Genomic DNA, 23,180 nt, shown 5'->3' with positions numbered 1-23,180 from the left:
ATCCTTTCAGGGACAGGAAACATCGAGAGGTTAAAAACCCTCCCCTCCCTCCACCCCTCAGTGTCTTTCTAAGTACCACACCAGGATGGATGTCGCGGTCCTCGACAGGAAGGGGAAGCTGAGCCGCCCGATCTCCTGAGCCCGCTAACAGGTACGATCCCCCTCCACACTTTCTTCCTCTCTGTTCCTATCCTCACAGGGACAGGAAAAACACTGAGTGGTGGAGGGAGGGGAGGGTTTTAACCTCGATGTTTACTGCTCCTGAAAGGATAAGAAGGACATCCTCCATGCTACTGTCAGGGGGAAGTCCTGGAAATTGGGGTTCCATCGATCCATTATTTATGCGAGATATATTTTCGGCGCCGTAGTGAAAGGACGAACATAATGCATTCACTCACATCACCGTAAGGTTATTCTAACCCCTCCAACTTAATATTAATAACGAACCGATGGATGGTGCTATCCATGCCATGTTTCATCTCTACAGACAGGTTAACAAATATGACGAGAATATCTACCGCCTGGGACCTTCAGGGGCAAAGATATCCTGTAAATTGGGGATCTCATAACATTCTAAAAGACCTAGCACATCCCATGACCAGCTCCCACATAAGCTCACCAAGGGGAGTTATGTGAGCGTAACCTTGATCTAATAAAAAACAGAATTTGGGTTTGTGTATTGTGTCAGTCCTGTAAGGTACAGCTTGCTGTGGCTCTGCCCGTTCTGCTAAGGAGTACCTCCCTCCGCTAAGCTCTGAGCCATTGCCTTGACATCAGGTTTAGTCATTTTCTTTTGTTATCTTTTTTTATTTTATATAATTGAATGAACTGTATTGTTTTGATCCCATTTTGTAGCACCCTTGCATATTTTTATTACAAACACTGCCTACCTTTCCAGATTAAACATATACAATTTAATAGCTGGGTCATTCCATGTCAAGTGATCCAAATCTGAATATTTTTTTTACCCAACGTCATCTGATTTTTTTTTCCTTTGTTTTTTGTTTTGTTTTTGTTTTTTTTGAAGTGCTACTTTAGTGAATTGCAAAAAAAAAGAAGTTTTGCATTTTTATCTTCATTAGTTAATTTTTTTTATAGATTTCTAAAAGTTTTGAAAACATCTGAATTTTGGGCTTGTATGATGTTACATTTTTTATCATATCTAGGGTTAGAAATAAGATAAAGAGATAGGAGAGGAACCATTTTGTTTCGAACGGTACAGGCTTTGATTTGATATATCACAAGATTAGGTTTGTTGACATTTTGTTTTTGAGGAGTCAAATTCAAAATTTTGGTGCGCAATTTTGAAAAAACAATAGGTTATAAAATTTTCTAAAAAGGCATGTGTGTTACTTGAGTTCTTCATTACATTTGTACAAGGATTCAAGTTGGGCTCTCGTTGGGATCATATTTTTAAGAGTGATTTTCCAAATACAGTCTCATTCTAATCATGTTTACTACTAAAGTAAAAGAACCAATATTACATTACAATAAGACTGGGATCCGTTTATAAATAGGTGGGGAAGTACAAATCCCAGGCCAGAGCTTCCTCTGATCAAAGCACCGTTTTTGAGATGTTTTGAAGCCAGTGGTCAATGATAAAATAACGATAATTAGACTTACCGGTAATTGCCTTTCCCCATCCTGACAGCACCCTGGAGGACGTCCTTCTTATTCTTTCAAGGACAGGAAACATCGAGAGATTAAAAACCCTCCCCTCCCGCCACCCCTCAGTGTCTTTCTAAGTAAAACCGGACCCTGATAAAGAAGGTCCCTTTTCAAAGGAAGCAAGACAGGCTCCTCCAACGCCATCTTGGCCAATAGAGGAAACCAGCTCCTCTTTGGCCAAAAGGGAACTATTAGTATTACTAGATGGTGGCCCGATTCTAACGCATCGGGTATTCTAGAATAGGTATGCGGCCAACCGGACGCAATCAGCAGAGCGGTATTTAAATTTGGCGCCAAAATCGCTGATTGGTCGAGGCCGGCAACCGCGACCAATTAGCAAAGCGGTGTTAAAATTTGGCGCCTATATCGCAGATTGGTCACGGCCGGCGGTCGCGACCAATCAGCAGAGCGTTATTTAAATTTGGCGCCAATAATGGTGATTGGTCACGGCCGCGACTAATCAGCAGAGCGGTGTTTAAATTTGTCGCCAATAATGCTGGTTATTCGTGACCGGTAACCGCGACCAATGAGCAGAGCGGTGTTTAAATTTGCCGCCCATCTCGCTGATTGGTCACGGCCGGCCACCGCGACCAATCAGCGTCGTATTAGTGTGGGCCAGGGAGCGGCGCTGCTTGTGCGGCTCCGTATTAGTAAGGACCGGGGAGCGGCGCTGCCTGTGCGGGTACTTCCACTGCGAGCAGCTGGGAGATGAGCGGCTGCTCGCAGCAGAAGCATCCCGACCGGTGGCGCCGCTCCCCGGTCCTCCGTTCACACTTGCTGTCGGGAGATCAGCGGGCCAAGCCGCTGATCTTCCGACGTTAGCCGCATGGAGGTCAGCGGCGTCGGTCGGGGTATTTGTGCTGCTAGCGCCGCTCATCTCCCCGCTGCATCGCCGCTGACCTCCGTTCGCCAAATGAGCCGCTAACGGCCGCCATCTTTTTTCAGAAATCCCGCGGCGCTGATTGGCCGCTGCCGGACCAATGAGCGACGCGGGATTTCCAGGACATAGTAACAAAGTAACATAGTTTGTAAAGCCGAATAAAGACTTGCGTCCATCAAGTTCGACCTGTTAGTTCTGTAATTGCTAAAGTTGATCCAGAGGAGGGCAAAAACCCCAAATGATTTGGCCAATCTTCACCTGAGGAAAAATTCCCTCCCGACTCTGAAACCAGCAGTCAGAATAAATCCCTGTATCAACCTACTATTTTATTTTATTTTTAAGTATATGCTGAAATCTGCCTGGTATCTAGAAATGCATCCAGTCCCCGCTTGAACTGGTGTAGTGAATCCGACATTACCGTCTCCTCACTCAGCGAATTCCATATTCTCACTGCTCTTACCGTAAAGAACCCCTTCCTATGCTGGTGCTGAAACCTTTTCTCTTCCAGTCTTAGTGAATGCCCTCTTGTTACCGTAATATCCCTCCTTTTGAACAAATCCCGGGCTAGATCTCTATACTGTCCCCTAACATATTTGTACACATTTATTATTGTCCCCCCTCAACCTTCTCTTTTCCAGGCTGAATAGTCCTAGTTTTGCCAACCTCTCTGGGTATTGCAGTCCCTCCATTCCCTTTATTAATTTTGTTGCCCTCCTTTGTACCTTTTCAAGCTCATTTATATCCTTTCTATATATTGGGGCCCATAACTAAGCACAGTATTCCAAGTGTGGTCTGACCAGTGCTTTGTACAGTGGAAGAACAGTGTTCTCATCCTTTGCAGCTATACCTCTTCTGATACATCCCATTACCCTGTTTGCCCTTACAGCAGCGGCCTGACTTTGGGCACTCCAATTTAGTTTGCTATCAATCAAGATGCCCAAGTCCTTCTCCATCTCTGAATTCCCCAATGATTTCCCATTCAGTGAGTACTGGTGACTTCCATTTTTCCTTCCCATATGTATGACCTTACATTTCTCCTCGTTAAACCTCATTTGCCATTTAATGCTCCACCTACCCAGCTTATCCAAATCCCTCTGTAGGTCTGCACTGTCCTCTTTTGTATTAATTGTTTTACATAACTGTGTGTCATCTGCAAATATTGATATTTTACTATTTATCCCTTTGACTATGTTGTTAATAAAGATATTAAATAACATTGGGCCTAGTACAGATCCCTGTGGTACCCCACTAGTGACGCTTACCCAATCTGAGAATATTCCATTTATAACCACCCTCTGCCTTCTATCCTTTAGCCAGTTAGCTACCCACTTGCAGACATTTTCCCCCAGCCCCATCATTCTCATTTTGTATACCAACCTATTATGTGGCACGCTATCGAACGCTTTTGAGAAGTCGAGATACACGACATCCACTGGTTCCCCCTGATCTACTCGAGAGCTAACCTCCTCGTAGAAGTCAATCAGGTTTGTTTGGCAGGAGCGATTCCTCATGAATCCATGTTGGTTCGGGATTAAAAGATTATTAGCATCAAGATGCTCCGTAATTGCCTCTTTAATGAAGCTTTCAAAAATTTTGCCCACAACGGACGTCAGACTCAAAGGCCGATAGTTTCCGGACAGACAGACAGACTGAAAGACAGACAGACGGGATAAGACAATTATATAGTAGATTCTTGCATGATCTTCCTGCACCTTCCTTAGCACTCTAAAAATCAAGGGCAGCGGTGGGAATGCATACAAGTCCTTGCTCCATTGTTGGGATAAAGTATCTATCCCTTCTGGATTGCCCTGTGAAATCAGGAAATAGAAAGGTCTATCTGCAGGGTACCCAACGGTGGGCCAAACTGAGATACTTAGTTCCCATTCTGTGGGACAGATCTTCCGCCTGATTAAGAAGTCTGCCACCTGATTTTGGGCCCCTTCTAGGTGGACAGCCGAGATTGATAAGACTGTCTTTTCCACCCAAAGAAAAATCTTTGTAGCGAGACCCTGAGTTAGAGAATGTCTTGGCCCTCCTTGGTGACGTAGAAAAGCAACTGTCGTCGTGTTGTCCGACAGGACCTTCACGTTTGTTTTGTATCAGTGGGCGGTTGCGACAGATGACTTCCCATACAGCTCGAAGCTCCCGGTAATTTGAAGATTTAGCGTAAATCTCTGGAGACCAGATCCCCTGAAAAAACCTCCCTTCTAAATGGGCGCCCCAACCTCACTGACTCGCATCGGTGGTATTTACCACAGATGGGGAGGAGATCCAAGCTAACCCCACCTGGATATTTTTTGGAAAAGTCCACCATACCAGTGATCTTCTTACTACGCTAGAAAGGCTCATCACCCTGTCTAGGGATATCTGACGCCTGTCCCAGGCCAACAGGACAGCTTTTTGTAGCTCTCTGGAAATGGACTCCACCTGACACATGGAATGCAGGCCATCATCAATCCAAGGATCCTCATTGCACTTCTGATAGAGCAACGACTCCTTGAAAACTGATCTCTCGTTTCTTATTAATTTCTGTTTTATTAAGGGTAGAAATTAGGTTCTTAGGAGGGAGTCTAAGGTAACCCCCAAAAAGATTTTCCTGGTCCCGGGAATTAGATCCAATTTGTCCCAATTTATTAGCCAACCTAGCCTCTGAAATGCGGAAACAGAAACTTTTATGTGATCTAGAAGCTCCTAACAAGAACTTGCCACCAGTAGGAAATTGTCGAGGTAAGGAACCATAATAATCCCTAATTGTCTTAAGTGGGCTACAATTTCTGCTACCAGCTTTTTAAAAATCCATGGAGTTGAGGCTAAAGCGAAGGGAAGACACGAACTGTAAATGATGGATTCGATCTTGGACCTTTATTGCAAATGTCAGATGATGGAAGGGGACATGGTAGTACGCCTTCCTGAGATCCAGAGTACACATCATAGCATCTCTGCCTATCAGAGGAATGGTCGACCGAACTGACTCCATTTTGAACCGTTTGTACCTTACCCAATGATTTAACGGTTTTAGGTTTATTATAGTGCGAGTCTCTCCGGAGGACTTCCTGATGAAGAAGAGCCCTGAATAGTGCCCTTGGAACCTCGCTTCCCGGGCGACCAGAGTTATGGCCCCTATTTTTAGAAGAACTTGTACTTCTGCCCACATGGAAGAGATATCGGCCGCGGACTGGGAATTCGCAGGATAAATCTCTCTGGCGGTAACTGGGAAAACTCTATCCCGTATCCCAAAGATACAGTGCTTAGTACCCACAGATCTTGAATGATCTCCTGACAGCCCCTGATGAACGACCTCAGACCCCCCCCCCCCCTCCCCTTCCACCACCACGCATATGGCGTCATTGTCTTCCTGAACCAGACGCAGAACCAAAGGGGGGCCCTCTACCTTTGTCTTCCCTTAGGGTAGATCCATCTACTGGTCTTTCCTTTGCTCTTGTAATCTCGCTTACGGGAAGGACGGGCTCTACAAAAGGGCTGGTATTTATGAGGCTTATCCTCCGGGAAACCTTTCTTTTTATCAGATGCTTTTTCAATAATATATCATCCAACACAGGCCCAAACACCCTAGCTCCTGAGAAGGGAATGGAACACAGCTTATTCTTTGACTGGCAGTCCCCGGACCATGTTTTTAACCAAATAGCCCACCTAGTTGCACTTGACAGAGCACTATTCCTGGCCGCAAATCTTACTGACTCCGCCAATGCGTCTGCCATGAAGCCCATCGACATTTTAAGAAGGGGAAGGGTCCTGAGAATAGATTCCCTGGGAGCCTTTGACCTTAATTGCTCCGCAAGATCCTCAACCCACAAATGCATAGACCTAGCGACTGAGGTGGCAGCAACGTTAGTCTTTATAATAGCTGCCGACGTTTCCCAGGTCCTTTTAAGAAGACCATCCGCCTTCCTATCCATGGGGTCTTTCAGGCTAGACGAGTCTTCAAAAGGGACTGAAGTCTTCTTGGCCACCTTGGCAATGGGGATGTTGATTTTAGGGACCTCTTTCCAGGGCTTAATGTCCTCTGGCTCAAAGGGCAAGCGTAGTCCAAAGAATCACCAGCCTTTTATCCGCATCCTCCCACTCTGGGATCTTAGACCCCCGAACATCTCACCCAGTATGAAATGAGATTTCTGGGCCTTCACCTGCATGGTGTTCCTGACTGATCTTAAGAGTTCGTCTGTATCCCCCGATGAAAAGAGATACCTTTTCCCTTCCTCAGGTGGATCCGAGGCTACATCCTCCTCAGATCCAAAAGGACTGTAAGTCTTCTTCTGAGGATAGCTCCATCTCCCACCTTGGCCATTATGCCCGGGGTCCTGACTGGGAAGTCTAGGGAGAAACTAGTCCCGAGATGGAATCCCAGACTTCTTCCCTAATCATCGATCTCATATCCATGAGGATGGTCGGCTGCTCATCCCTGCTGATCCTGGAGGTGCAGCCCTCGCACCTTCTCATTCCCCCCCCCTCCCCGATTTCTTATTATCCTTTTTGGTGGTCGTTTGTGGGTTAGTGGGGCCCCTGTTCTATAAGACATAGAGGGACAAAATCTTTCAAAATTGAGGGGGACTTTTACAACTAACATAGTAGATCCCCCCCCCCCCCAACAGGGTGTTAACCACCCTCCCCACTCACATGTACCATGGGTGGCTCAGATGGGGTCTCTGACTTTCCCAGATCCTCCATCTCAACAGTCTCTAGCGCAGCAGGGAAGTCAGACACAGGTTAAGTTTATATACTCACCTGCCTGATGTCTTCCAAGCTTCCTGCGTGGAACGCAAGCCGACTGCAGCTTTAAATTTTTTAAAAAAGCTCGCCGTGCCTTGCGCACACTCCCCTGACGTCCTGGAAATTGGGGTTTCATCGATCCATTATTTATGGGAGATATATTTTTGGCGCCGTAGCGAAGGTACGAACATAATGCATTCACTCACATCACCGTAAGGTTATTCTAACCCCTCCAACTTAATATTAATAACGAACCGATGGATGGTGCTATCCATGCCATATTTCATCTCTATAGACAGGTTAAGAAACATGACAATAATATCTACCGCATGGGACCTCCAGGGGCAAAGATATCCTGTGAATTGGGGATCTCATAAAATTCTAAAAGACCTAGCACATCCCACGACCAGCTCCCAATTAAGCTCACCAAGGGGAGTTATGTGGGCGTAACCTTGATCTAATAAAAAACAGAATTTGGGTTTCTGTATTGTGTCAGTCCTGTAATGTACAGCTTGCTGTGGCTCTGCCAGTTCTCCTAAGGAGTACCTTAATAATAACTGTCTAACTCAATATCAACATGGATTCATGAGGGATCGCTCCTGCCAAACAAACCTGATCGCCTTCTACGAAGAGGTGAGCTCACAGCTGGACCGGGGAGAGTCAGTGGATGTTGTATACCTTGACTTCTCCAAAGCGTTTGATACTGTGCCACACAAAAGGTTGGTATATAAAATGAGAATGCTTGGTCTGGGGGATAATGTGTGCAAGTGGGTAAATAGCTGGCTGAGTGATAGAAAGCAGAGGGTGGTTATCAATGGAGTAAGCTCAGGGTGTGTCAGGGTTACTAGCGGGGTGCCTCAAGGGTCTGTCTTGGGCCCTATATTATTTAATATATTTATTAATGATCTAGTGGAAGGGTTGCATAGTAAAATAGCAATATTTGCAGTTGATGCTAAACTTTGTAAAGTAGTTAATACAGATGAGGATAGGGCACAGCTACAGGAGGATTTAGATAAATTGGGGAGTTGGGCCAAAAAATGGCAAATGGGGTTCAATGCCGATAAATGTAAGGTCATGCACATGGGAAAGAAAAACAGCAGTCACCCATACATATTAAATGGGAAACAGTTGGGGAAATCCGACATGGAGAAGGACCTGGGCGTCTTGGTTAATTGCAAATTAAATTGGAGTGCCCAGTGTCAGGCAGCAGCTGCGAAGGCAAATAGAGTCATGGCATGCATCAGAAGAGGAATAGGGGCATATGATGAGAACATTGTTCTTCCTCTGTATAAAGCGCTGGTAAGGCCGCACTTAGAATATTGTGCACAGTTCTGGGCTCCGGTGCTCAGGAAAGACATATTGGAGCTAGAGACGGTACAAAGGAGGGCGACTAAGGTAATAAAGGGAATGGAGGGACTAGAATACCCAGAGAGGTTGTCAAAATTAGGCCTATTTACATTGGAAAAGAGAAGGCTTAGGGGAGACCTCATAAACATGTATAAATACATCAGGGGGCAGTACAGAGATCTCTCCCATGACCTGTTTATACCAAGGATGGTGACAAAGACGAGGGGGCACACTATGCGTCTGGAGGAAAGGAGGTTCCTGCACCAGCATAGAAGGGGATTCTTTACGGTCAGAGCCGTGAGACTCTGGAACTCTCTGGGAGAGGAAGTGGTGATGTCCAACTCACTTAATGAGTTCAAGAGAGGCCTGGACGCCTTTCTTGAGAACAATAAAATTACATCTTATGCTTAGTGATAGTTAATTAATCCAGGGATTTAATCTGACTGACAGATTGGTGTCGGGAAGTGAATTTTTCCTCAATGACGTAAATTGGCCTATACCGCATGGTATAGGAATAGCGGAATAGCTGCAGTGCACAAGAAATAGGCTGAACTGGATGGACGCTCGTCTTTTTTCGGCCTTATAAACTATGTAACTATGTACCTCCTTCCGTTAAGCTCTGAGCCATTTCCTTGATATCAGGTTTAGTCATTTTCTTTTATTATCCCTTTTATTTTATATAATTTAATGAACTGTATTCTTTTGATCCCAACCTTTCCAGATTAAATATATAAAAATTTAATAGCTGGGTCATTCCATGTCAAGTGATCCAAATGTAAATATCTTTTTTACCCAATGTCTTCTGTTTTTGTTTTTTTTTAAGTGCTACTTTAGTGAATTACAAAAAAAAAGTTTTGCATTTTTATCTTATTTAGTTACTAGGTTAAAGATTTCTAAAATTTGAAAGAGTCTGAATTTTGGGCTTGTATGATGTTACATTTTTTATCATATCTCGGGTTAGAAATAAGGTAAAGAGATGGGAGAGGCACCGTTTTGTTTAGAACGGTTCAGGCTATGATTTGATATGTCACAAGGTTAGGTTTGTTGATATTTTGTTTGAGGAGTCACATTCAAAATTCTGATGCGCAATTTTGAAAAAAACAATAGGTTATAAAATTTTTCAAAAAAGGCATATGTGTTACTTGAGTTCATGGTTACATTTGTACAACGATTCAAGTTGGGCTCTCGTTGGGATCATATTGTTAAGTGTGATTTTCTAAATACAGTCTCATCCTAATCATGTGTTTAATACTAAAAGTAAAAGAAGCAATATTACATATTTAAATATGAGCATCAATTTTTTTTTATTATTACAACGCTAGATATGTCCAACAGAGTATTAGTAGTTAAATCATCAATCTTTAAAATAAAACAAAATGAAGTAGTCTGAACAATTAATAGTAAGACTTTAAACTGAGCTTTTTATCATCAATTTGTCCTTTCTACTGGGCGAGATTTAATCTTGTCCACAATCTCTTACTAACAATGGCCGTTTCCTTGTGTCAGTACGTACGGCAATTATGGGGCTTGGGTCCACCCGAGTTATATCTGATTTTTGCTTACTTTTAATATGTCTGGTTTTCTTGGATACACAAAGGACAGTGATAGATCAGAAGGTGCAAAAAAAGTCACTTCTACATCTTCATTAGCATAATCATTGGAGAGTCCATTAGCCACCAGTGTCGATCATACTCAAAGGTTACGTCACCAGTTATGTCATCCATTGCCAATATTGTGCCACCTTCAATCGCTTCAGGGACTTCACTGTTCACTGTTGCTGAATTAAAAAAATCCTTGTTTGTACAGTACATGAACTGGATGTTAGGAATATTTTTCTCACTCCAGTTGAAAAGTTACATGGGAGATTTGGTCTGAATATAGTCTTTGGAGGCTTGCGCGAGCTGCAAGACGTTGCACGGTGCCTCCTAAACCAGCACATACACCTTTTGCCATGAGCTGTGGCAAATAAAAGTGTATTTATTCATTTGTTCCTTTTTTTTATTGTAATTATTGCTATATTCCACATGCCTTCTGGGTGTGCTTGGGGTACTTGCCTTTCTAGAATCTGCTCAGGTTGTCCGTTACTGGGCAGTTCTGGGAGAAGTGACTGGATGGTGGAGAGCCGTCTGAGCAGAGAATCTGAGTGTTTATAAAGCTCATCTCATGGTCCGGTCAGCTGTCCGTCGTGTAGAGAAGCAGCGACGCATCTCTCCAACCCTCCCAATATCTAAAAAAAACAAAAGGTTTTTATGTGGAAAATACAGACCACAGGCTGAACAGATCTGAATTCAAGATTTACGTTTTTTGTTATTTTTTATTTTTTTTAGTATGATCCCTTTGAGCCCAACTTGAATTTTGGTACAGATGTGGTGAGGGGCATAGGAGGAATTTTTTGCAAATTTAATATCTTATTGATTTTTCGGAAATGAGTTTTGAAATTTTGCGTTTGATTCCGCATGGGTAAAATATGAACAAAGATACTCTTGTGACATATCTGTTGAAAATCTATACTGTTCTTAGTTGAATGGTGTTTTTTCCCATTTCTCTATCTAGTTTCTTGCCCGAGTTATGAGGGTTAAACGTAAAGGCATGCAACACAGAAATTCGCATTTTTTCACAACTTTGACAATCAATTAAAAAGAAAAACTAAAATTTATAGAATTTTTTTTCCTTCACATTTTGCATCCTCTAACACAGTATTACCAAAGAACAAATTCTTAAAACAATTAAAAATATAGTGATAATATTCATTGGTTCACTTGCCATGGAATAAGCAGCTCGGTTCCTCTTGCTCTGTAAACCGCACCCCTGAAGACATACGCTACCTGTAACGGGTGTCCAGGTGGCCTGTATAAAAAATGGGGGGGGCTGCTAGTTGTTCTTTTTGTTATTGTGGAGTTGGCAGTGACCGTACCGGGATGTATAAATATATATATATTCCATTAGCTGGAATCGGAGGTATATATGCCATACGCTAACTGAGTTCCCCAATAACCGGCCTAGTAGTGGAAGCGACCGTGGCTTCATCCATATATTCGTCCATCAATTGCGTAACTGTCCTGACGTTTGGAGGCAAAGGAGTGGCGTTCCCCTGACAAACTGGTGGCAGCTGTGGGATCTGTGCAATCTCTCCAGTGTTCTCCGACAGCAAGGATCCTATATAGAGCTATAGGCTATCAGCCCCAAGGGACTTCACCATGTCCTTGTCCCTCTCCTGTACCGGAGCATGTGAAACAATAAGTTTGGAAAATGTGAGATGTCAAAAATGGAAGGAGAGAAAAAATAAAGTTTGTTTGGAGGAATTATATTTTACCCTATTTAAGCAAATGTGATATTTTCTTTGGAAAAAAGTCAGATGCATGGACCCTGGCTGAGTGGGGGGGGGTTATACACCACTATCAGTGTACATGGGGCCAGCTATTTGCATTTCCGGGAGTGGGAAACAATCGAGCACTTTAATTAAATGTATACAGAATTATCACAAGGATCAGATGATCTCATTTCTTCAATACCCGGTGTGACGCATCTTGTCTCTCCGACCTGCTCAGAATATGCACATGGTGAAACGTCTGACAATTACAACTAAAGCTGGAGCAGGGGGTAAAAAGGAGAGTGGAGCGGACGTGGCAGGACCCCCACCCCCAGTCATTGCTAAGTTTTAATGTGTGATTTAAAGGGTTATTCACATCATTAAAAGTTATCACATATCCAAAGAATAACTTGCAGATGGGTGAGGGTCCTCTCAATAGGTTTGCGATTCACATGACAAGATTCAAGTTCGTGTTACCCCCTTTCTCAAACATAGAAACAAACAATACAACTGAAAAAAGTTTCTTGAACGTTTTATGCAATAAATAAAGAATATCGGCACAATTACTTGGTAAATTTCTAGAGCTTTGGTGGTCCTAGTCCGTCTTGCTGAATTTGGCTGCAGAGATGTATGGCACAAATGTACTAAGGCCGGTGATTGTTAGCAGTGGTCACAAGTACACGTCATCACTACAGGACAAGTCAACAGACTATCAGCTGAAGACTTGAGTAATCTAAGCCAAACCGGTAGCTAGGATTGGTCATAAAAACTAAACGAATAAAAATCATGATCAGATCGTGATTTATTTTTTCGCCACCATATCACCCCACCCATTTTTCAGTACATTACTTGGTAAAATGGATGGTGCCATTCATAACTACAACTCATCCTGCAAAAAAAAAATAAAATAAATGTTATGGCTCTTTAGAAGGGGAGGAAAAAATCAAAAGCACAAAAAGTGGCTGAATCCTTAAAGGGACTATTCACTACTCGGACAACCCGTTCCCAACTGCTATATTCACCACGTGTAAAATAACCACAGCCTATACACCCCTGCGATGCAGGTGTAGTCCCGGCGACATCGGTGCCTGGTCTCCCAAAGTCCATGTGACATTGTCAGGCCCTGCACCCAATCAGCGTTTGCTTTACTCTCACTTCCTTTGGACGTAACGCACATTCGGAGATAGTCAGAGAGCAACAGCAGATGCACAACAACGTCAAGCAAGTATAGGCTGCTGTTATCTTGCAAGAGCAACTGAAAGCAGCGACAGGATCAAGACACACATGCAAAATTTACAAAAATGAAAACTTTTTTTCCCCACATGGAAATATAGCCTACAACTGCAAAATCACTGCACTCCCCTTTATCAACAGGAGTACATTTAAATATCTGGCGGGATGGAGGGGTAAAGCTTGCCCTCCACGGACAGCTTAGCCCCGGCTTACCAGACGTGCACACTATTTATACTGAACATACCGCAGTAACCTAGGATGGAAAAAAATCAAGATAAATATGGAAATGCATCCGTGCAGAAACCGAGATAACAAATGCTGGAAGCTCTAATAAACCGTGTAAACAACAGATAAGGCCGCCGGTTACAAGGCTCCAAAAAAGAAGCGCTATTTACATCCCCCCCGGTTCACGTCGGCAGGAACTCGAGATAAATCACACGTGGAGAGGACTGATGTGACCTGAGTTATGACCAGCAATTCTATTCCTATCACCCTGGTGTAACCGTGGCCGTCTGCGACCTCTCGCTGCTGATGCGCGGTGCATTCGGCAGATCGCATGGAAACGACACGTAGATGAGAAATCGATGGTTTTCAGAAGGGTCAGGGTGAGTTCACTAGTCATATTTCAGCAGCAGAAAATTTCCATTCGGGTTTTGAGACGTATTCCCCCCTTTTACGGGTATTCTCACCTTACCAATCCCATTGGGACCCTTCCGTTGTCCCCACTAGACGCGACACCAGTGATGGTGTGTCGAAACGTGTAACAGAAGCAGCGGTCCTGGTCATTTATAGAGGTGGGTCCCATACGCGTCACTATAGGAGCAGCAGGGTATTGGTGAAACGAGTATACCTTTTTTTTTTTGGAGTTCTTTTGAAACGATTATCAGCCACAGCCGATGAAGCTGGGGATCCGAAGGTAATCCACTGCAAACTAAGCAAAAGTGCAAGCTGATTGAATTCAGTAGGGGAAAAAGATCTGCAATGTGAAAAATCCACACCACACATTTGCTCTTTCTGTGGATTTCCAAATATGCACCGCAGGTCGATTTGCTTGCAGAAAAATTCTGCTGCCTAAGGCCACTGTGCATCAGTCTGATCTATGGACGTCTAAATTCAGCCTAAGGATAAGGCTAGTTACAGTCTCATCCACCTGCCTGGTACGGGGCTGCAGGTGGCTCAGTGGTTAGCACTGTACTATATATAGGGCTTCACGGTGGCTCAGTGGCTAGCAATGTTACTTTGCAGCACTGCGGTCCTGGGTTCAATTCCCACCAAAAACAACATGTGCAAGGAGTTTGTATGTTCTCCCCGTGTTTGTGTGGGTTTCCTCTGGGTTCTCCGGTTTCTTCCCACACTCCAAAGACTGATAGGGAATGTAGATTGTGAGTCATGAGAACGTATGTAAAGCACTGCAGAATATGATAGTGCTGTATAAGCAATATATAATTGCAATAATTACTGAAAGGAATTGAGGATATTACTTAATTCCATCTGAAAGGTAAAATCTGCAACATTTCCATCACATCTGGTTTCTTGTTTTAATGCTCAATCATTAGGTTTCCTTGTCAAAACCACGTCAAGGTGACCCTGTCATATAAAATCTACATTTCCTGAGACAGTCACAAGTTATCGATCTTGTTTCTAGTAGAAATACAAGTAAACCAAATGTCACTGTGCAGCCATAAGTCTATATGGTGGCTTATCAGGCTTAAATATACAATCATGGGCATATGACAGGTAATAACTGCAGGTAGTAAAGCAAAAGTTCCTTTAATCCAGCTAATATGGTCTGGAAATCCTGATAAACCGACACGTGCAAGTGTCCTGTGCATAGTGGAATGCTCTATGCTCTATGGAACACTCGCTGTCTGCAATAAACTTTCCTACATTCACGATCTCTTCAACAAGCTTTCCTTCCTCGGCATCACTGAAACCTGGCTCACCCCTCCGACACAGCCTCTCCTGCTGCACTTTCGTATGGCGGATTCCATCTCTCCCATACCCCCCGCCCCACCGGCAAGCACGGTGGAGGAATAGGTTTCCTCCTCTCAGAAAACTGCTCCTTCACCCATATCCCACTGCCGCCCGCAATTACTCTCCCCTCTTTTGAAGTGCACTGCGTGCGCATCTACTCCCCATCCAACCTCCAACTGGCTGTCATCTACCGCCCCCCAGGATCAACCACCACAACACCTGGCTACTTCATTTCCTTTCCGCTGACATCTCCACTATCCTCATGGGCGACTTTAACATCCCCATTGACACTTCCCTCTCAGCTGCCTCTAAGCTTCTATCCCTCACTTCCTCCTTTGGTCTTACTCAGTGGTCTTCCACACCCACCCACAAAAACGGCCACACGCTGGACATCATCTTCACCCGCCTCTGTTCCCTATCTAACCTCTCTAACTCACCTCTCCCTCTTTCTGACCACAACCTACTCACATTCTCTTCTCTCTCCTCCCGGGGGAAACAATCCCCACTCCACAAACTTGCATACACTCGCAGAAATCTTAAACACCTTGACCTACACTCACTCTCTGAATCCCTCCTCCCTCTTACAGACATTAGTTCCTGACATGATGCAGATGTTGCTACCATTTTATACAACACCACAACAGCTGCAGCTCTCGATTCGGTCGCCCCCCTCACACATACCAAGGCTCGCACAATCAACAGACAACCCTGGCACACCAGCCTAACTAAAGAACTGCGACGGGCCTCCAGGGTTGCTGAGCGTAGATGGAAAAGGTCCCACTCCCATGAGCACTTCATCGCATTCAAACAGTCCCTCACTACCTTCAAGTCCACACTCAGTGCAGAAAAACAAACATACTTCACATCTCTCATATCCTCCCTGTCTCACAACCCCAAACAACTATTCAACACCTTCAATTCTCTCCTCGTCCCCCAGTGCCTCCTCCCTCTCCTCTTATTTCAGCCGAAGACTTTGCCTCATTCCTCAAGAAGAAGATTGACACCATCAGACAAAGCTTTTGCCTAAAGCCCCCACAGCCCCTCCCCACACCTACTCAACCCTCCTCCTCCAAAACTAAATTCTCCACCATTTCTGAAGATCAACTTTCCTCCTTACTCTCCAAATCACACCTCTCCACCTGTAAACTTGACCCATTCCCGTCCCACCTCATCCCAAACCTTACCACCATCTTCATCCTGTCACTAACAACTGGTGTCTTCCCCTCATGCTTCAAACATGCCTCAATCACACCCATCCCCATATCACTTCTCCCCTATGCCTCAAAACTACTGGAACAACACATCCATTCTGAGCTGTCCTCCCACCTCTCCTGCTCCCTCTTTGACCGCCTACAATCTGGTTTCCGACGGCACCATTCGACTGAAACTGCACTGACTAAAGTCACCAACGACCTACTAACTGCCAAATCTAAGCGACACTACTCTGTCCTCCTCCTCCTAGACCTGTCATCTGCCTTCGACACAGTGGACCATTCCCTCTCATCTATCGGCATCACAGACTTGGCCCTATCCTGGATCTCCTCATACCTAACAGACAGGACATTCAGTGTCTCTCACTCACAGACCACCTCCTCATCTCGCCCCCTATCTGTCGGTGTCCCCCAAGGTTCAGTTCTAGGACCCCTGCTCTTCTCCATCTACACCTTTGGCCTGGGACAGCTCATAGAGTCTCACGGCTTTCATTATCACCTCTATGCTGATGACACACAGATCTACCTCTCTGGACCCGATATCACCTCCTTACTAACCAAAATCCCACAATGTCTATCCGCTATTTCATCCTTCTCTGCCAGATTTCTAAAACTTAACATGGACAAAACAGAATTCATCATCTTTCCGCCATCTCATTCAACCCTCCCAACTGACCTATCTATCAACGTCAATAGCAGCCCACTCTCCCCAGTCCCTCAAGCTCGCTGCCTTGGGGTAACCCTGTACTATGAACTCTCCTTCACACTACATATCCAAGCCCTTTCCACTTCCTGCCGACTCCAACTCAAAAATATCTCCCGGATCCGCACATTCCTAAACCATGAATCTGCAAAAACACTAGTGCACACCCTCATCATCTCCCGCCTTGACTACTGCAACCTCCTGCTCTGTGGCCTCCCCTCTAACACTCTCGCACCCCTCCAATCTATCCTAAACTCTGCTGCTCGACTAATCAACCTGTCCCCCCGCTATTCCCCGGCCTCTCCTCTCTGTCAATCTCTTCACTGGCTCCCCATTGCTCAGAGACTCCAGTTCAAAACCCTAACCATGACATACAAAGCCATCCACAACCTGTCTCCTCCATATATCTCCGACCTAGTCTCCCGTTACATACCTGCACGCAGCCTCCGATCCTCACAAGATCTCCTGCTCTACTCCCCTCTTATCTCCTCCTCCCACAATCGTATACAAGATTTCTCCCATGCTTCCCCCCTACTCTGGAACTCTCTACCCCAACGTATCACACTCTCGCCGACCGTGGAAACCTTCAAAAGGAACCTGAAGACCCACCTCTTCCGACAAGCCTACAACCTGCAGTAACCACCGCTCCACGACCAGCTCTACCCTCACCTACTGTATCCTCACCCATCCCTTGTAGATTGTGAGCCCTCGCGGGCACGGTCTTCGCTCCTCCTGTACCAGTCGCTGTCACATTGTGTTCAAGATTATTGTAATTGTTCTTGTATTATACCCCTTTTTACATGTAAAGCGCCATGGAATAAATGGCGCTATAATAATAAATAATAATAATAATAATAGTGGAAATGACAGCTCATCTGTAAGGTGTCACGTCTGACCGCACATGGGGCTAAACCGCAATCTGTTTCCAAGAGCGACCAGCAGAACTGTGGAAGCTGCAGCTTCGCATGTGACTGGAGAAAGCAGCATAAAATAACTGGGAACCAGCACAAAAAAAAAAAAGTCAGTACTAAACAGAAACTGAATATCAGACATGACTTTATAATAGAAGCGACATGGTAGAAATACCAGCTCCTAAACTGCAATTCAGCAGGGCCCATCATATAGATTATACCCTTGGACGGATCAATGCATGTCACACATACATCACAGTAATGGAAATGCCTGGCACGGGGAACGGAGTTTACGACAAGCGTTCCTGACTTATGTGGCTTTCTAAACAACGCTTCTTATCGGTGATTGATATAGGAGGAACTTTAAGTGGAAGTCGTCCTGCAGGCAGAACATGACGGGTAATAACGAATCGTGAATGGCACAAATTAAGAGCAGAGGTTAATATGGAGGCGTCGTTTGTCATGAGGATAACATGCAGGAGCGGGGTCTGTGTAAGGAGAAATGATTTAGGAGGAAGTGATGACGGCGGGAGACCACAAGAAAACGGCGGAGGACTCAGACAGAGGTTAGGAGAGTGCTGCAATCAATCTGTCGCTTTCACGTCTCTGGGACTCGGAGGACAGACATCGGGGGATACTCACAGTTATGTGAACATTGTGGGATAATCATGGCGATGTTGAAGTAATCAAAGCAAATTCCACAGTGCAGCAAGTCGTCGAGATCCTGCAAAACAAATAGCAAGGGCTCAGGAAAATCGAAGGGAGCGCCGAACGCAAAAATGTACTAAACGGCAGAACGAGGGAAACAGCATGCAACAAGTGGATAAATTATATCAGACTCCCCTATCGCTAGATGAGCGCACTGCACTGCATAAAACCCAAATATTAAACACATTTTCCAGTGCAGATTTGTCACAAAACCTGAAGAGTTTCCTGACGCCAGCGGTGAATGAGAATCCTAGCGTCTCGTGCACACGTTGCTTAGGCTATGTTCACACTAGGTGTTTGTTCAGCGGGTTTTTTTTTTTTTTTTCCTTGCAGTAAATCCTGATCTCTTGGCAGAAAAGGAGCTGCAGCAAAAACACAGGTTTTGCTGGGGGGGTTTGCTGCATTTTTTTCATGCTACATTTGTCTCTTGTGCATGCTGATAAAGTTTAGTGCAAAAAAAAAAAAAATCTGATTCTATTTCATCAGGTTTTGGCACAAAAAAGAAGCTGCAAAACCTGACATCTGCATTTTTTGCAGTGTTTTTCCACCACTCATTACTTTCAATGGATGAAAAACGCTGAAAAAAATGCAGAAAAAAAAAAACGCTGAAAGAAGTGACATGCTCTATTATGCAAAAAAACATGAAAACCACAAAATACAGATAACAAAAAAGACGCATGTGCATGAGATTTCTGAAATCTCAGATTTTGCTGGTACCGTAAAACGCAGCTGAAATTTTGCATAAAAAAAACGCCTAGTGTGAACATAGCCGTATTTGTGACTTGCAGATTTGGTGCAGATTTAAATCTGCAGTGTCAATTATTTCAGGATTTTTTGCTGCAGATTTCACCCATACTAATGAGTAGAGAAAATCTGCACCAAAAACGCAAGTAAAGAACTCAGCAAAAATGCGCAAAATGCTAGTTTTTGCAGCTGCGTTTTTCTTGCCAAGAGATGCAGAAATTTGTGCAAGAAATACTTAGCGTGTGCACATATCTTAATGTGACAGACCAACCAGGATCTGATGGCCAGAATAGAGGTCCACAAGTAGATGCAAATTTAACTCCGGCCTAAAGCAAAATCCTGCTTGTGCTTTTCCAGATGAGTTTACAAGTCGCAGTGAAATTATATATTTTTTGCTTGGATTTACAAACAATTGTAAACCTGCACCATTTTTTCACAATTGTGCAAAAATCAATGCAAAAGAAAACAAACCCCAAAAAAACACAGACTGATTGGGTGAATTCCCAATTTGCATTCAAATGCATTTTTTCTATCATTAAATTAAAATAAAAAAAAGGACGCAGAATGGCCCAAAATCTGCGCCATATTTCTACCAAGAAAAACAATGTGAATTTTTTTTCGGCAGAGTAATAAAATTAACAAAGCAAGTGCAAGAGATCAGGAGCATTCCTGCTGTGATTATGAGCTTATAACTTTCCTGTAAGGCAAATGTGACCAACATTAATAGATGACCACTGACAAGTTCATGAAAAATCCAAGAAGATGGAAAAACGAGAAAGATTCAGGACCAGAACACTAATACAATCCCAAGGATCAAGATTTAAAACAGTGGACAACCCCTTTAAGGCCCTGTTCACATCTGAGTTGCAGGTTAGATCAGTTTCAGTGTCCCCTAAAATGACGGACTATATTATAGTATCAGGGGGTCCATAAGGTGCCTGTAATGCATGGTCTGAAACTCATTATTTTCAAGATTTCTTTTTCTGGAACAGAATAGAAATAACTGAACACAAGTGCAGAGGTGAACAGCGTCTACGACCGGGTTCACATCTGTCAAAACTTGTCTAGTCAATACTTTTACATCAGAACCACACGTGCGTGATATATTTGACTCTATCGCTATGCAGTAAGGCTATGTTCCCATGATGAGTTTTTGGTGAGTTTTTTTTTTTTTTTTTAAATGCAAGTAACCACCTAAAAGTTTGTGCACACGATCAGTAATCGCTGCGAATTGGACGCAGCACACTTGCGTTGCGTGCAAACCGCAGCGGCCAGCTGTTACAGCATAGTGGATGGGATTTGTAGAAATCCCATGTCCACTATGCGTCTGCGGCTCACCCGTGGAAACTGACATGCGGACCGCTGTATGTCAATTTCTCCAGCGGGTCCGCACGCAGGCTTTCCCCATAGACCTAACCTCTATGGGGAAAGTCCGCAGGTGGAAAAAGAATGGTGCCGCTCATTAGAATATTGAGAGGAAGCTGCAGGCGGCTTCTCCGCAGCGTCGGGCCGCAGCAGGCTCCGGATGGTGGGAACGGAGCCTAATAGGTGGAGAAATTCTGCAACATTAAAAGTTGTTCTTCTGTCAGGAGTCACAATTGACACCTGCAGAAAAGCAGTGAGGAGGCATCACTGCCCCCGCGGTACGCACTGGAAAACGCTTCCACACTAGAGGGGTCTGAGACCCCTAAAAGTCTTTCAGTTTCCTCATGGTAACCGACGGGCCATTAAAAGGGGTTTTGTACTTAAGAATTAAGTGTTTGCTAAAATAAGAGCAGTCCACATCGGCATATGGCTGCTGACGTAAGCGACTGTCTGCAGCGGTGATATGGTCTGTTGATACGTCACCGCTGCAGCCAAAATACTGATTAGCGAGCAGTGGTGGAGACCCGGGAGGGCGAGGACCTGATTTTAACGCGTTTTGGGACCACTTTGGGAAACCCCTTTAGATTCACAAGAAAAGTGAGCACTTATACACCGGACAGGAAACACCGTGGGGGTCCTGGGGGTCTGATCTATGGACCCTGAGAGCAGCACTGCACATGACGGTAGATGGGACATAGTGGGGAAAGCGGAGCGCTGCACTCTACGTCCTGCGGTCTCATCGACACGCCTGCAGCGGTGGACACATGTGCATCGAAGCCGCCGTGCATCGATGACGCTGTGTAGCCCCCCGGCCCCCGGGACTGAACTGTTAGAACTAACCCTTTAAATGCTGCTTTGCTTTTTCTAGTCATTGCGAAAAAAAAAAATGTTGCCGTGACGACGTGTCTGGACTTAACACTTGCTGCAATGTTTGGTCGCCATGACGTTAAGGACCGCGCCGTGGGTCACATGACCTCGACCGTATCTCACCGCTCTGGCGCAATATTATCAAAAGTGAATGCAACATAAAGACTTTACATTAATAATAGCTAAAGATACAGGCATGGCGGCATGCTGGGACTAGTAGTCCCTCGGGTATATACCGCCAGTTTGTGTAATATCCCCCTCAGGTATACAGCAGGCGCCGCATCCTCTTCGCTTTATATCCGCACACCCCCCACCCCGGGAATGGACGCCCGCACCTCACCTGCACCGCCCCTCGCGGCTGCTGGCCCCTGGGGGCCCCGGCTCCGCTGATGGTTGCCATGGTGCCGGGAGCAGCGGCGCACACAGGCCTCCGAATTTCCCGGGATCTTGTGGCCACGCCCCCCGCAATGCGCAGAGGATTGTGGGAGGATCATTCAGTCAGTGAGAAAACGCGGGAAGTGAGAGAGAGCGCAGTGTGAGGCGGGAGGAGGAGGAGGTGAGATCTGTGAGGTGATCTCAGTCACTACACGGCGTCAGCTCATTATACGGAGGCGTCTCCTCAGTCACTACACGGCGTCAGCTCATTATACGGAGGCGTCTCCTCAGTCACTACACGGCGTCAGCTCATTATACGGAGGCGTCTCCTCAGTCACTACACGGCGTCAGCTCATTATACGGAGGCGTCTCCTCAGTTACTGCACGGCGTCAGCTTATTATACGGGGGCGTCTCCTCAGTCACTACACTGCGTCAGCTCATTATACGGAGGCGTCTCCTCAGTCACTACACGGCGTCAGCTTATTATACGGAGGCGTCTCCTCAGTCAATACACGGCGTCAGCTTATTATACGGAGGCGTCTCCTCAGTCACTACACGGCGTCAGCTCATTATACGGAGGCGTCTCCTCAGTCACTACACGGCGTCAGCTCATTATACGGAGGCGTCTCCTCAGTCACTACACGGCGTCAGCTTATTATACGGAGGCGTCTCCTCAGTCACTACACGGCGTCAGCTCATTATACGGAGGCGTCTCCTCAGTCACTACACAGCGTCAGCTTATTATACGGGGGCGTCTCAGTCACTACACGGCGTCAGCTCATTATACGGAGGCGTCTCCTCAGTCACTACACGGCGTCAGCTTATACGGGGGCGTCTCCTCAGTCACTACACGGCGTCAGCTCATTATACGGAGGCGTCTCAGTCACTACACGGCTTTAGCTCATTATACGGAGGCGTCTCCTCAGTCACTACACGGCGTCAGCTCATTATACGGAGGCGTCTCCTCAGTCACTACACGGCGTCAGCTCATTATACGGAGGCGTCTCCTCACTCACTACACGGCGTCAGCTCATTATACGGAGGCGTCTCCTCAGTCACTACACGGCGTCAGCTCATTATACGGAGGCGTCTCCTCAGTCACTACACGGCGTCAGCTCATTATACGGAGGCGTCTCCTCAGTCACTACACGGCGT

At 45.2% G+C, this 23,180-nt stretch overlaps 1 protein-coding gene across 1 annotated transcript in view; it reads right to left on the bottom strand.

The window, feature by feature from the left end:
* Positions 1 to 22,145, bottom strand: part of RAD18 (RAD18 E3 ubiquitin protein ligase) — a 329,593-nt gene extending 307,448 nt beyond the window's left edge. Inside the window, exons 1-2 of the mRNA XM_073645023.1 lie at positions 21,990 to 22,145; positions 18,608 to 18,689 (exon numbers count right to left, since the gene is read on the bottom strand). Of these exons, the coding sequence (XP_073501124.1) occupies positions 18,608 to 18,689; positions 21,990 to 22,049 (142 nt within the window). The 5' untranslated portion in view covers positions 22,050 to 22,145. The remainder of the gene's footprint in view (positions 1 to 18,607; positions 18,690 to 21,989) is intronic.
* Positions 22,146 to 23,180: the final 1,035 nt, after the last annotated feature.

This window comes from Phyllobates terribilis, unplaced genomic scaffold, assembly GCF_046119375.1.
Source record: "Phyllobates terribilis strain yellow unplaced genomic scaffold, ASM4611937v1 Scaffold_8__6_contigs__length_399053987, whole genome shotgun sequence".
In the NCBI taxonomy this organism is placed as follows: domain Eukaryota; kingdom Metazoa; phylum Chordata; class Amphibia; order Anura; family Dendrobatidae; genus Phyllobates; species Phyllobates terribilis.
The sequence above is the reverse complement of the archived record's forward strand: the minus strand, read 5'-3'. Positions and strand labels throughout refer to the sequence as shown.